Genomic DNA, 15,608 nt, shown 5'->3' with positions numbered 1-15,608 from the left:
CGGTCTGGGGTCTTTTTTGCCCTCGTGAGTGTGTCATCAGCACGATCTTGGAGTAATTTTGGCAGGCCAGCCACTGCTGGAAAAGTTCACCACTGTTCCATGTTTTCTCCATTTAGGGATAATGGCTTTCACTCACTTAAGTCTTACAAATGGCCTTGTAACACTTTGTAGACTGATAGATGTCAAGGACTTTGTTTCTCAGCTGTTTCTTTAGAACGTGGCATGATGTGTTGCTTCTTGAGGTCTTTTAGTGTACTTCACTTTGTCAGACAGTTGGTCTTTTTAAGTGATAACAGATTCTGCGGGTGTGGCAGTAATCAGGCATGACTATGGCTTTTTGCCACTGAATCTAGCTTTCAAAATATTGTGGTTAATCACAGTTAATTCACGATTTAACAAGTGAGGACAATTACTTTTCTCATATGGCGAGGTTTGGATTGGGTTGGGATTTTTTCACTTAATAAATAAAAGCATTATTTAAAAACTGCATTTTCTATTTACTTAATTTGTCTTTATTTATCAATATTAAAATGTGATGATCTGAAACATGTAAGTGTGAAAATTATGCAAAAATAGTAAGGAGGTGGAAAATACTTGTCATTAATACTTTGTTATGTAAAAATGTCAACTTCCTCAGAAGTTTGAGTCTTTGCGTTTGGCTTTTTTTTTCAGTGGTGTAAACAACCTTCCATATAATTCTTGAAAGAATCCAATAAAAAACTTCTAAGAGGTCGAAGTTTTTGTCTCAGGTCATGAACCTTCAGTCAGCGTTCAGGGTTTAGCGTTATGTTGACTGTGTTGTGCGCAGATTCCAGGAGGCTGCCGTCATTGGTCAAAGGTACACTGGGTGCCGTGGAAGTTGATCGCATTCAACAGTGTGAAGTGCAGTGACGTGAGTGTTACGGACGTAGGCTAAAACTTCGTAAAGTCTAAGACTTTTCGCCACGTACTAGGATTTAGCGGTCGTAACACTTATTATTTCTTAGCTTCACATTCAACTTTACTGAAACATTTTTCCCCATCCAAGAGTCAACAACACGGCACTTGGCTAGCCAGTTAGCTAGCTAACAGCGATAGTGTGCTGTAATGATAGCTATGTAAATCAGGAGTTATGTAAGGGAAGTCTAGTTTTATCACCTGAGCCACATCATGACAAGGGCTACGGACTACTCGACTGAACATTGCTAACATAAAATCTGGAGAAACAGCACCGTTTAGCTTGCTAACATTAGCCCACCCGCGGAAGAGGGGAATATCAGATAGAACTGTCACGATGGCTTCTCTGCTCCGTGGTGAAGAGATGTGTTTGGCCCAGCTGTTTCTACAGTCTGGGTCCGCGTACGACTGCATCAGTGAACTTGGAGAACTGGGGCTTGCAGAGTTCAGAGATGTAAGTACGAAAACAGACCGCTTTGAATCTGCTAGAAACAGTAATTCATCACTTAAAAAGTTGTAGCTGAATTTTTTGACAATAATCTAAAAGTTCTCTACAGTCATCAAATAATGCAGTGACGTTTGCTCAGTACATAAAGTGAACGCGGAAGTCACCGGCATATGTCTTAATGCTATCATAAATGGGATCATACATAGACTTATTGCACAGTTTTTTAAGTTTATTCATGAGATATGTTAAGAGTCCTGCATGAGAAGGTGCTAACGAACATGTACTTTTCACCTGTTTCAGCTCAATCCCACTGTTAACGCATTCCAGAGAAAATATGTCAATGAGATCAAAAAATGTGAAGAAATGGAGAGGATCCTCGGTAAGCATATGTTAGTCTTTGACATTTTAATAGTTCTTGGCTGCTTATGGTGGGAAGAAGATCTCCTCACTGAAGGTAAATCGAGTCATGGGAAATGTCAGCTGGTTGTAGATTTAGTTGAATGCTTAACTCGGTTAACCAAACCCTGGATTATTAAATTAGGAAGAGAGTAGCACACTGTCAGACTTGTCTTCAATTTCAGTGTTTTTCAAAGGCTGGTCACGGTGTTTGGAAGCGGTTATGATAGTTTCATAAAGTTAAAAATCGCTTGTTGTTTATAACAGGATACCTTCTGAGGGAAATCAAGAAAGCAGATATTTCACTGCCAGAAACAGATGTGAACCCAGCAGCTCCTTTACCCAAGCATGTCATGACTATAATGGTTAGTTACTATCTTATTATTATTTTTATCATAATCATCATTTTTAGTATTATTATTGCTGTCATGTATTGCTAAATATTACACGTTCCTATCGTTTCTCAGGAACAGCTACAGAGGCTAGAGATGGAATTAGGTGAAGTCACCAGGAATAAGGAGAAGCTGCAGAGGAATCTGCTGGAGTTGACAGAGTACACACACATGCTGCGCATCACACGCAACTTTGTCCAAAGAAATGCTGAGGTTAGTGTTTGTGTTGGCTCACCTCTTGAAAAACCCACATTCTCACTACGATGCCACATTGTTTTTCTTTCATGGCTCAGAAATTAGTGTGCTGGCTGATTTCATTTCAGTTGCCTTCTTTACCCTCCTGCGTCTTGTCTTCACTTATAGCGGGAGCCCTTGCAAGTACAGTATGAGGAGTTTCCCTTCCTGGAAAAAGACACATTGATGGACTACAGCAGCATGCAGAGGCTAGGAGCCAAACTGGGGTGAGGGATACAATTCTGTCAGCCTTATCAGTCAGCATTTTATTTATGTTATACAAAGTGAATGCTCCACATGAATGAGGACAGATGCACATTTATTTTCTTTCTAAATAGTTTTCTGTTTCCTTTTCTGTCTGCCGCTGCTCTTCTTACTCACAGATGCACTTTATACTTAGAACACCCACAAACAAACAAGCTATTCACAAAATGCTCTGAAACTGTGAGGCAGCTGTGGCTTTTTGAAAGAACTGATTAATGAAGCAAAAATATATTTAGACTTTGTAAAAACAGAGAGATAGTGTGGTGGGGCACAGATTTAGTTGAATGTGTAGTGACAATGAGGGCTCAAAGAAAAGGTGGCTAAACTTACAGTGCTAGTGCAGTCAGGATGTACTTGGTGTCATTCCCTTTATATTGATACATTAAATTTTTATTTATATTTAATTAATTTAATTGATCTTGATAGAGGATGAGGTCTGACAGCTGCTCGTTTGTCTTTTGCAGTTTCATTTCTGGCCTTATTCAGAGGGTGAAGATCGAGGCGTTTGAGCGAATGCTTTGGAGAGTATGTAAAGGCTACACCATCCTTAGCTATGCTGAAGTCGAAGAGTATCTGGAAGATCCTGACACGGTAGGTTAAACATGATTTGGATTCCAATTTACTTTTGTTATATTTTGTTATGTTTTACGGTGTGACGTAAAAACATGAGACAGAAAGAAACAAAAGAAGCTTCCTTTTAAAATTTTGCCTGTGTCTTATTTCCTAACTAGGCTTGATTAAGGATATTTGACTTTGTACAACAAGTTAATGAACCAGGTTTATTTGATTTAAATCAAATTAACTGTAAGTTAGCTTTAATAGCACACTAAAAACTTTAGTACAAATAGATTTTAACATCTTTGTCCACATGTAATAATGAGAAAACATGCTTATATACCTAAGTAACTCTCCCGCTATGCACATTACTTTCATTTCATGGTAGAAATGGGAAATAAACTCCCGTCTCTTTTTCTGTCTCCCCCCTCCCTTGCTGTGTGCACACATGGTATTGATGTTATTAAATATTACTGAGAACAAGTCCGTCTTGTTTTGCTGGAGATCAGAGGATGGAGGTGGGAGAGTATCGTAGAGAGTTGTGAATCATGGATTTGCTCCTCTTGGTGACCTGCATGTGTGGTTTGGCAAAGATTTTATGTAGGATGTCCTGACTTCCTGACACAACCTTCCCAGTTTATCCAGACTCGGGACCACCCAAAGCTTAAATCCCAGATTTGTTATGGGACAAAATAGTAGATGACTCTTTTGAAGCTCTTAAGTATTCTTTACTAGTTGTTGATATAAACAGTGAGTGCTGTGATGTTGTCTATTCATAGTGAGAGATACCACTAATCCACTTGGGAATTTCCTCTGCTTGACCAGAGGCATGACCTCACTAATGGAATGTCAGATGGATTTTTACTGATGGAAGATCGGAAAGGCGTGCTAACGCTCATCACTAAACTCCACAAAAAGAGAGAGAGAGTCGTGCTTTTTCAAAAATTGGGGTTTTCAAGGTCAAAGAGCTTTCAGGTCATCAGCTGTATTTCCTCTCATTTTTTTTGGTAAACAACAGCTGATTGTACAAATGCATCTAAATCAGTTTTTTGTTTTCCTTAGATTTTTATTAAAGTTACATATATAAGTAAAACCTGAAATCCTTCTCATATTAAACTTGTATTTTTTGTGTCAGTGGTGTCTCCTTTATTTTTTTACACTTCCTTTTTCTGCAGGGTGAACCTACCAAAAGTGTGGTGTTCCTGATTTCCTACTGGGGAGACCAAATTGGTCAGAAAGTGAAAAAGATCTGTGACTGGTAAATATTTCACAGGACTCGTTAAAAGGCTGGCATCTGTTTTAGACTCTATGTCCAATAGTAGTAAGCTATAAATAATGGCATACTTTTTTCTCTCCACAGCTACCACTGTCACCTGTACCCCTATCCCAGTAACAACGAGGAGAGGGACGATGTTGTGGAAGGACTAAGAACTCGCATTCAGGACCTGAAAACTGTATGTCTGTTGTTTGCTTAATTATCTGATCATACAAGTGTTTAGTTAAGGATAGAAAAAGTTATTATGTGTGACAAGAGAATACTCTTTCTTTATGTTATACACACGATTTCTGCTTTGAACTTCTTTTCACGGTCAAAGAACAAAATGAAATGGTTGATCTGTTTTCTGAACGATTAACCTGGCTGTTGTTCTTGTTAGCCAGTGAGCAAAACTGCACAAACAGCTCAGCTCCTAACAAGAGCATTGCACTGTGAATCCTTTGGTAGCATTAACCCACTGTGACTGAAAGATGGAATTCCACTCAGCCGCTGTAGCACATGATCAACATGAGGCCTCAGCTGAAACTTTATACATGCCACTCTCTCTTTATCTCCCCACTGCTTTGTCTTTTGCCTGTTTTATAGCTTTTTCCTCTTATATTCACACACAAACACTCACAAAGGTCTAAATTTGAACATGTTGTTCTTTTTAAATGTCACATACATCATCTTAAAATAAAATAAAATGTTTTGTAACTTTTTAATCTCTCTCTTTTAAAAAGAAATTCTTAATAATCTGAAGCTATACATCACACTAACAGTCGTGTTTACCTGTTACTGTATCCAGGTGCTTCATAGGACAGAAGACTACCTGAGACAGGTCCTGATCAAGGCTTCAGAATCTGTCTACATCTGGGTCGTCCAAGTCAAGAAGATGAAGGCCATCTACTATGTTCTGAACCTGTGTAGTTTTGATGTGACCAATAAGTGTTTGATCGCAGAGGTGTGGTGTCCTGTCAGTGACATTCCTGCACTGCGGAGAGCGCTAGAAGACGGATCGGTGAGGAACTTCAGCCTGACTGGAGGCTTTTCTGTTTATTTAACCTTTGCTGTTGTTTAAAGGGCTTGGTTTTATTATGATAAAAGCAAATGCTGTGTGAGGCATCAGTCTTTGCCCCACTTTATTTAAAGAAAAACACATTTTGCGTTGCTTGGGTACTGAGGGCTCACTATTGATTCATTTTGCAGGTTGAGAAGTGTAAAAGTGTGTATTTGTGAAAAAGAACTACAAAGATGTGTTATTGTTAATACATGTTTATGTATAGATTTTAAAATACATATAAAATATAAGTTATTTAGAGCTGGCGCACTTTATAGATCTAAAAACGGTACATTATACTGTCTGTACGGCTTTTTAAAAATGATTTAGAGTTCTGTATATATTTCTTATATGTACATTTGTGGAGAAAAGCTTCTTGTAACCTACTTACATGTTACATGTGTAACTTCCCATTGATGTTTCAGAGGAAAAGTGGAGCAACAGTTCCTTCCTTCGTTAATCGTATCCCCACAACTGACACTCCTCCCACCCTGATAAGGACCAACAAGTTTACCTCTGGATTTCAGAATATTGTAGACTCCTATGGAGTGGGCAGCTACAGGGAAGTAAACCCTGGTAAGTGAGATTTGTACCTGTCTGTCTGTCTATCTCTCACACACACACACACACACACACACACACACACTCACACACTCACACTCTCACTATGGGCCCAACTAATGTATCAAAACCAGCACTTTATAATTCTGAATGTTTGAACGATTCTGTATTGAAAGTAAGAGCTGACGGCTACATCAGCACGCATTAAGCTAAGGGGGGCGGGTCCTGAGATATGAGGTGCCGTAAGGGACATTATTACTGAAACACTCTCACACACACTACTGAAACGCTCTCACACACACTACTGAAACGCTCTCACACACACTACTGAAACGCTCTCACACACACTACTGAAATTTTAGCTCTCACACACACTACTGAAATTTTAGCTCTCACACACACTACTGAAACGCTCTCACACACACTACTGAAATTTTAGCTCTCACACACACTACTGAAATGCTCTCACACACACTACTGAAACGCTCTCGCACACACTACTGAAACGCTCTCGCACACACTACTGAAACGCTCTCGCACACACTACTGAAACGCTCTCGCACACACTACTGAAATTTTAGCTCTCGCACACACTACTGAAATGCTCTCACACACACTACTGAAATTTTAGCTCTCACACACACTACTGAAATTTTAGCTCTCACACACACTACTGAAATGCTCTCACACACACTACTGAAACCAGAGGCATTTCCGCTGAACAGGAAGTTGTTTCCTGACAAGGAAACTGATGATTTTTTTTTTGTAACGGTATAAACAATGAAAGGTGGTGGATTGGCCAGATGCTGGCCGTTGTGTAAAAATTAGTCCGTTGTTTGGTGGCGGATATGGCGGAGCTTCCCCAGGTTCAGTAACATTAGCAAGTGGTGGAGGCCAGCAGGTGGATGAGGGAAAGGGGAGGCAGGAGGAGGAGAGACCTGAGGCGGCCGCTGGTCCGACTGTCAGGTGAACTGAACTTCAGGTAAGAAGTTATGACCTGCAGTCTATCTGGGTCAGATATAAACCAAGTTTAGGTGGAGTTTATTTTCATTGTGCTGACTTTTTACAGTCAGTTACAATAACTCGTACTGCGTACTAGCTAGCATGACGGAGTTTCTATACAGCTGGGTGGGTGCTATGATGTTACTGATAGTAAACTTTATTTTATTCATAAGGTTAGTTAGTAGAGTTGCCAACCGTCGCCTAAAAAGACGGAATGGTCTGGTATTCAGAGAAAACATCACGCGTTTCGTGTTGAGCTGAAAAGGAGCACAGTTTGTCCCGTACTTCAGCTAGAATGGAAAAAAGACACAAAGCTGGAGTTATTCTGTCGTTACGCTGCACAGCTGCCTCTTCTTGTCTAATTCTCTCCCGTTTCTACTTCAATCATGAAACTGATCAATGATCAGCTGATCGGCTTTTCTCTCTTGTTTGTTTGTCGCCCACTTTGTGCCAGAAAGAGGAAACCGCTGGATCTCACGCTAAACAACAGCAGCACGTTTAAGCTTGATCAGCTGTTGTTAGAATGTATTTAATATTAATTTCTAGTATCAGCTGATGTTTGCTGGAGCCACAGCTGTAAAGCTGCTGGTCATGATATCGGTTTGTATATCTGGTGAGAGGGAAACATGAGGATGAAACCAGGAGATGTCCTTACTGAATCATCAGAGCTGAACAGGTGATGGAGAAACAGGTTTACCTTTTAGGTGACATGAATGAGTTGAAGTTATCAACTGTTTCTGAGAGACAAATAATCCCAGGATCCTTTTCTAAGTAGCTGACAGCTGGTAACTGTGCAGGGGCGGATCTAGCAAAGTTTTGCCAGGGGGGCCAGGTAGGGCATTAACAGGGAAAGGGGGGCACAAAGAAATACTTTTCTTTCTTATTCTCATTTAAAATGTCTGGCTGTTATTAAATAATTATCTGAAGCTTACAACCAGAGATTTTATCTGACGTAAAATGTATAGAAATCATACATATACCAACAAGACTGTACATCACTGTCACAACAGCGTTTGTTTTCATTCAAAGGCTTTATGGCTTTAATACCTGGTGGGCCGGTCTCTAGTCAAAATGCCCGGGCCGATGTTTGTTTGTCCCAGTCCAGCCCTGGGCACGACACGCAGTGAATTAATCTGAGGTGCATTAAAAAATAAATGGCCGGGCCAGCGGTGCACATCGCAAATAAGCTCACATAGAAACATTAGTTGTGCCGCTTCTTAATGACGGTATCTTAGCTAACAACCCCAACTACCAGTTTCAACTTGTAATTGGCTAAAAATAACTTGATGAGAGGGATGTTGTTAGCTTTCCACGTTCCGAAACTTCAAAAGCTTCAGGAGCTTTCCGCTCCATCAGCACCACGGAAATACACGGATACATCCGTAGACTTGAGACAGAATTCACAATACGTTTTTGGGACTTTCAGGTGTATGGACCAATGTTTTCTTTTCTGATCAAACCAGAAATCTTTAATGAGCAGCTGGATTTGTCTCGCATTAACTGGCCGAGTTAATGCCAGTTAATACAACATCAAAATGCAGCTGATTGAAATGAAAACCTCGACTCTGTGGGGGTCAAAGTTTGCAGAACTACAAACGCAGCTGGAACCCACAGCTGTGCGTGTTCATGGAGCTTGCATTTTCACCTGCTGGACATCACTACCTGGCAAGTTTAACTGTCTTCAGAACATTGCAGAGGCCTTATTGACAGTATTTGTTTCTACATATCTGTGTGAGAAGATTTTCTCTCACATGACTGTCCTCAGGTAGCTGTCTGAATGCTGGACCCTCGGAGACCTGTGTCTCTGAGTGGGAGACCAGAGATCAGATTAACATGTGTATTAACAAACATGCCATATATCTACAAAGTTGTTCTATATAGTGTGTAACTGTTAATATAGAGCGTTATTAAATTTATTGCTAATGCAATCATATGGCACATTGACTTCTGAGGAAATTTTTAGATGGCACTCGTCATCAGAAAGGTTGCCTACCCCTGCATTACACTATTACCTAGGCAACCACAGCCTGAAATGGTCTGTGCGTGATAAGCAAATTGCTCCCTGTAACAATGCAGGCAACCTTCAGATTAGCTTTTTATGATATTTTAGATATAGCATGATTTATCTTAACTTAGTATTAGTAGTTTTAGTAGCTATTTTTCTGTTACTTTATAATAAAGAGATTTTAAAAATCCAAATGAGTAATAATTATAAAAAAAATAAAGGTTCCAATGATCCAAAAACCATTTAATAATAGTATAATAATGTATTTGTAATACTATAGTAACCTCATTATAATAAATATCTGTACTTTATCTAGATTAAAAATGGTAGTATGGTGATAATAATAGGGTAACATGCTCATAATTATAGCATAATTAATATAGGTTAATTATTATAGGCTCCTATTAGACTAATATGTTTAAAATTGCACTAAAATTCTTGCAAGTCAAAGTTGATAACTATCATATTTTATTGCAGAAATTATTATCCTTTATGAGTGAAACATACCCTTTTGTTTCAATGTTAATATTTATATGTGTAAAAATTGGTGGAAGAGTCACAAAATTATATGTATTTATGTGTATATATGATGTGACTTCTTATGTTGAAATGCAGTTTTTACAGGTGTTTCAGTATAAATGAGGCCTTCAAAACAGTTTGTTGTAGCTGCAGTGACATTACTTTACTATCAAGTTATTACATTACAGTTATATTAATACTAATGCCTTTGTTGTCCACCCTTGTACTATCGTATTTATTTTTAAAAAGCTTTAAATGATCATTCACTGTGCTTTTTTCCCCCTTCTGATTATTTTTAGCTCCATTCACAATCATAACTTTTCCATTCTTGTTCGCTGTGATGTTTGGTGACCTTGGTCATGGCATTCTCATGGCTCTGTTTGCTTTCTGGATGGTTTTGTATGAAAACCACCGCAAATTTAAAAACACCAGGAATGAGGCAAGTACTCCAAAGTTTTTTGAAAATGCCCTTTCTAAAGTTTATTTGTGTTGCATGGGTAAAAGCAGTCTCTCAGAAGTATAATTAAGTGATTTTAATGTGCACGTGCAGATCTTGAACACATTCTTCGAGGGGCGTTATATCATTCTGATGATGGGACTGTTCTCTATCTACACTGGGCTGATATACAATGACTGTTTCTCAAAATCTCTCAACATCTTTGGTTCTGGATGGAGTGTGCTTCCCATGTTTAAAGGAAAGTGGAAGTAAGTACCTTTTAATAAGAAGAACTTCATATAACAGGAAGTTTACAACTGTGTTTTTAAAGATAAGATGAATATAAGATGAATTTTGTAAAATCAGTTTCACAATCACAGACACTACTACGGGTTTCATTTTTGCCCTACAGCAATAGTGTCCTCTGTAAGAATTGCCAGCTAACTTTGGATCCACATACTCCAGGTGTTTTTAAAGGGCCGTACCCTCTGGGAATTGACCCGGTGAGTAGACAGTTTTAAGAGCTAGCTTAAAAATATGATATCATGTCATATATATACTGATCAGGCATAACATTACGAATACTCACAGGTAGAGTGCATAACAGTGATTATCTCTTCATCGTTGGACCTGTTATGTTGGTGGGATACATTAGGGTGCAAGTGAACATTTTGCCATCAAAGTAAATGTGTTAGAAGCAGGAAAATGGGTAAGCATGAGGATATGAGATGACTGGGTCAGAGCATCTCCAAAAGTGCAGCTCCTGTGGGGCTTCCCCGGTCTGCAGTGGACAGTATCTATCAAATGTGGTCCGAGAAAGGAACAGTGAGAGCAACAGTGTTAGGCAGTTGGTCATAATGTTATGCCTGATTGGAATAATGGATTTTATCATTACTTTTTATGGTTTGGTGGTTTATAATGTGATTAATCTTAATTTTTGATATTTTGCACTTGAATCTTTTTATTGACGTGTGAAATTTAAATCCTGTTATTTAAAAAGGTTAAAGAAAATCAGTCACCAGGATGTTGTTGATACAGTAAACTGGATCAATTCGTAACTGATTAAACTCATTAAAAGCAGTCAGTTTGCTTGATAACCAATTTCACTCATACATTATCAGCCACACATTCTTCAATAAAGCAACATTTCTGGTGTCAGGGTTGCTGTTATTGAATCACTTAGGTAAAAGTAACCTTATTAGACACGCAACAGTAATAGTCTTATAATCCTCATGTTGGTAATGTATCACAGTAATAAGCAGAGCTACTTATTCTGTTTGCTCCAGTTAATCCCTGAAGTCACCAGTAATAACATGTCACCTTTCCTTTGTAAAGATTTGGAACTTGGCAACGAACCGGCTTACATTTCTTAACTCCTATAAGATGAAGATGTCAGTGATATTCGGGGTCATACACATGAGCTTTGGGGTAATCCTCAGCACCTACAATCATCTGTAAGTACTAGTTTACTGTTTTCATTACCCTGTGAAAGCCCTTAAAGAGCCAGTATTTCGCTTTGGAACAAGTTGTCATTTTAGCTGCTGGAGCTGGGAAAGAATAGAGACGTGTGTTCGCTCTTGTAGACGGCAACAGAACCTTTAGTTTTCTTGGCAAAAAATGTTTATAACTTCTTTAAGCCTACGCAAATTACATGCTGGCAAACATAGAGATGGAAGAAAGTCTTGCAGTGTAAAAGGTTATTTCATGTATTGTAGGAGTATTTTCTGTGGGAGAGAATACCTCTGTCCTATGTAGACATTGAGCTGCACAAAAAAGCATGATGTCAGCTCCTTAAGTAACATGATATCGTTTTTAATAGTCTGCCTTCTTTTTGTTTGTCAAAAAAACAGATACTTCAGGAAGAAGTACAACCTGTACTTGGTGTTCATCCCTGAGCTCGTGTTTATGCTGAGTCTGTTTGGATACCTGGTGTTCATGATATTCTACAAGTGGCTCGCCTTCTCGTCTGTGGACGCTCCGAGCATTCTCATCCACTTCATAAACATGTTCATCATGCAGGATGATAGTTCATTGAAGCCCCTTTACCCAGGACAGGTAAGCAGCTCCACTCTTTCAGCTGTGTGTTTATGTGCTTAATGAACACATTCAGTCTAATGTTATTTAAAATATCCCACAGAAGTCCCATACCTTCATTATTTAAATTATTTATTTATTTCTTCCAGAATGGTCTGCAGATATTTCTGGTAATCATTGCTGTTCTCTCAGTGCCTGTTTTACTCCTGGGGAAACCCATCTACCTTTATTGGCTAAAAAATGGAAGTCACCGCTTGGTAATGTACAGGGTAAGGGTTTGAGATTCATGCCTGCATTTAAAAGATGTGAAAAACGTCACCAAATATTTTTCCTTGGTGTAAATTTTCAAACACACTTAGTTTGTCCGTTCGATTTTAGGGATATGAGCGTGTGCGACGCAGCAGTGATGAAGATCTCTGCCTGATGAGGGCTCATGACATGGAGGAGGGCAGCAGTCACAGTGATCTGTCTACTAGTGAGGATCACCATTCAGAGGAGGTCAGTGTTGCAAACAGCTTGGTACCTTTTCATCTCGTATTTGCTCATAAGCAAACATTTTTACCAGTTGCTACATTCATTTATCTTTTTTATACAATAGTTTGACTTTGCAGAGGAGATACTTCATCAGTCCATTCACACCATAGAGTATTGCCTGGGTTGCATCTCCAACACAGCCTCTTACCTAAGGCTCTGGGCTCTAAGCTTGGCACATGCCCGTAAGTACAAGATCATTAATAATTATTATGTGTTCTAAAACAAAGTGCTTCTTCACAATGTTACAATGGACTTTGCTCTTAATTGTTACTTAATTTTTCAGACTTTACTAGGTTAGTCAAGTATCAAGTTGTGGCCTCTATTCCAGTTCCAGTATTTCTCACATAACCTGTTTTTACATTGTCCACATTTGTCCTTTCTAACATGCAGAGAAAATGATTAAATATGCAGGCTATGAGATGGCCACTCACTAGCAGTACATTCAGCAGACTATTAGCTGCCTTGTTTCATTTGTTGTCAGAAGCTTGCATGCACTCTTCATGGGCATGAAAGGCATTGTCATTTTTGGCTGTTAATGATTTCTTTGAACTCTAATCTTTTTCAAGGTTTCATAATTGTACAGGATACATTTTTAAGGACTTAAAAAAAAACAAGAATAGTTTTGAATAGTTTGAATAGTTTGGCTAATCACACAGGGTCAAAAGTATACGCAGAGGCTTAAATATATACCTACGTCGCCACTAATGTTTGGTTAAATGTCCTTAAGGAAGCTGCGACTCAGTCAGAGGCTTTTTGTAGCCGTCAACAAAATTCTGGCGTAAATCTGGCAGAATATTTGACACTTCTTGGCAGAACTGGTGGAATTCATTTAAATGGGTCGGTTTCCTGGACAGAGCTGGCTTTTAAGCATAGTCCACAAATTTTCTATAGTGTTGAGGTCGGGGCTTTGGGAAGACCATTCCAGCAGCTTTATGTTAGGCTGTTTTATCAATTCCAAAACAAGTTTTGCTGTTTTCTTGGGATTATTGACCTGTTGGAACACTCATTGGTGTCCAGGTTCACCACCCATGACCATGACATTAATGTCCATGATGAGTGAGTGTAAAAAAATTTTCTTGACCTGTGATTTGCCAGAATTTTGTATTTCTCTAAATGGATGCTGAAGTAGATTTTATTATTTGCCATCACAGAGCTGTCAGAGGTGCTGTGGGCCATGGTCATGCGAATAGGACTAAGAATGGACACAAAACTTGGGGTTGTAGTCCTGGTGCCATTGTTTGGCCTGTTTGCTGTCCTCACTGTGTCCATCCTCTTGGTAATGGAGGGTCTCTCTGCGTTCCTTCATGCTCTTCGGCTACACTGGTAAGACAAAGCACTAAAGTACTGTGTGTGATAGGATCAATATGTTCTGAAGTATCTGTTTTCGTGTTTATAATTTCGGTTTCTCATCTTTTTATCCACAGGGTGGAGTTTCAGAATAAATTCTACAGTGGGACTGGCGTCAAGTTTTGCCCGTTTTCCTTCTCTCTCCTACCATCTTGCTTTGAGCAGGATGGGTTACTGTGAAGTGACTATTGAGAAATTGTCTTAGTTGGTAACCAGAACCAAAACAAGCCAACAGGGTTCTGTACTTGTGAAGACCTTTTCCAGAGGTATGATCAAATAGTTTGGATATTTATTCTCATTTTTTATTATTTACATTTCATGTAAAGAAATTTATGGCGAGATTCAGAAATTCGTGTAACTTTCGATTCTTTTGTGTCAGGATCATTAAGTTTCACTGCAGAGTGTTTTTCGGGTGAAATGTTAGCCTCAGATTTAACATGCAACTCATCAAATTTTTATAAGGTACAATTGTTAATGGTCATTGATGTCACTTGCATGGAGAGACAAATCTTCCAAATGCAGGATCAATATAGGAAAATGTAATGTATAAAATTTTAGTATTAGCCAACATTAGCAGTAATAAGAAAGCGAAGGGCCGTAACATTTGGCTACTTAGAAAACACCTTTGGGATAAATATGTTGGTAGTTTTGACCTTACTGTGGACATTTGTGATCTAATAAGATGGAAGTTTATTTATTACTTTGTGTTTCCTCATTTTCTTCTTCTTTAACAAGCTTTTGTCATTCATTTCAGCATCCTGGTTTATGTGTTTATATTAATTTTTTTTCCCCAAGGCGTTTTTGTTTTTGGCAGATTTGGTTTCCACACAGTAGAGAGTGAGCCAACCTCTCATTTACATTGCTCGACTTTATTGCACTGACTGCCTTACCAAAATTACCACCCCACAACAGCATAATGTATCATCCTTAATGCCCAGCTTGTAGTACCAAAACAAAGCAAAGGATCCCTGACTTTTAACTTTTGAAAAGTGCTTGAGCAGGTGTGTGAAGGGATGTAAATACTTTTACAGATTAAACAAAAAAAAAATTACATATATATTTTGTAATGTATCAGAATTGCAGATGAATGTTAAGGAATGTGATTATTACTTTCATGCATTCACAGTGTTGCCTTTGCACCTGCTACTTACTGTATAGCTTAACATTCCTACCATGGAAAAGCTCACATCCTTTGACTCAGCTCTGCTGGTCACGAGCCTTTTACTTTCAAACATCCTTTGATGGGTGAAGATTGGAGGTATTGTACTCGTGCCAGGCACTAGTGTTTGCTTATTTTCTAAAAGTGTACTGTTTAGGATTGGTATTGGAGTTGGTAAAGGGAAGTTCTGTCAGTATGTTTTTCTTTTTCTTTTCAGTGGTTCATTGTAATGTCAAATCTTTGAGACAGAATTAGCAATCTTTGTTTTGTTGAATCAAATTGTTTCATTATTAATTGATTCGTTAAAACTAAATTGTTAAAATATAGATTGAAGGTGTATTGTAATTTCTTATGATGCTACCCTTTTAATATCATGTATTTTCTGATCATACACTTCAGGTTCTAACTCTTTTACAACAAACGTCTGTTCTTTCTTAATGTCAATAAAATGTATTTGAGGTTTGTTTGTTT

At 38.5% G+C, this 15,608-nt stretch overlaps 1 protein-coding gene across 1 annotated transcript; it reads left to right on the top strand.

The window, feature by feature from the left end:
• Positions 1 to 803: 803 nt before the first annotated feature.
• atp6v0a2b (ATPase H+ transporting V0 subunit a2b) lies at positions 804 to 15,599 on the top strand. Its single transcript, XM_026186717.1, has 20 exons — positions 804 to 1,390; positions 1,685 to 1,763; positions 2,048 to 2,145; positions 2,248 to 2,385; positions 2,536 to 2,633; positions 3,135 to 3,261; positions 4,401 to 4,483; positions 4,586 to 4,679; positions 5,289 to 5,501; positions 5,966 to 6,116; positions 9,927 to 10,066; positions 10,178 to 10,332; positions 10,476 to 10,566; positions 11,399 to 11,517; positions 11,914 to 12,118; positions 12,247 to 12,366; positions 12,476 to 12,595; positions 12,696 to 12,813; positions 13,783 to 13,954; positions 14,056 to 15,599. The coding sequence occupies exons 1-20, from the start codon at positions 1,274 to 1,276 to the stop codon at positions 14,156 to 14,158; spliced, it is 2,541 nt and encodes an 846-aa protein (XP_026042502.1). The 5' UTR covers positions 804 to 1,273; the 3' UTR covers positions 14,159 to 15,599.
• The last annotated feature ends 9 nt before the right edge of the window (positions 15,600 to 15,608 follow it).

Source organism: Astatotilapia calliptera, chromosome 12 (assembly GCF_900246225.1).
Source record: "Astatotilapia calliptera chromosome 12, fAstCal1.2, whole genome shotgun sequence".
NCBI classification, from domain to species: Eukaryota; Metazoa; Chordata; class Actinopteri; order Cichliformes; family Cichlidae; genus Astatotilapia; species Astatotilapia calliptera.
Note: the sequence above shows the minus strand (reverse complement) of the source record. Positions and strands in the feature narration are given on the sequence as shown.

Excerpts from the sequence above, each read along its gene's own strand:
- atp6v0a2b (XM_026186717.1), top strand. The coding sequence starts at position 1,274 with ATGGCTTCTCTGCTCCGTGGTGAAGAGATGTGTTTGGCCCAGCTGTTT. Across the intron at positions 1,391-1,684 it reads GGCTTGCAGAGTTCAGAGAT|CTCAATCCCACTGTTAACGC; the intron begins GTAAGTACGAAA and ends CACCTGTTTCAG. Across the intron at positions 13,955-14,055 it reads CATGCTCTTCGGCTACACTG|GGTGGAGTTTCAGAATAAAT; the intron begins GTAAGACAAAGC and ends TTTTATCCACAG.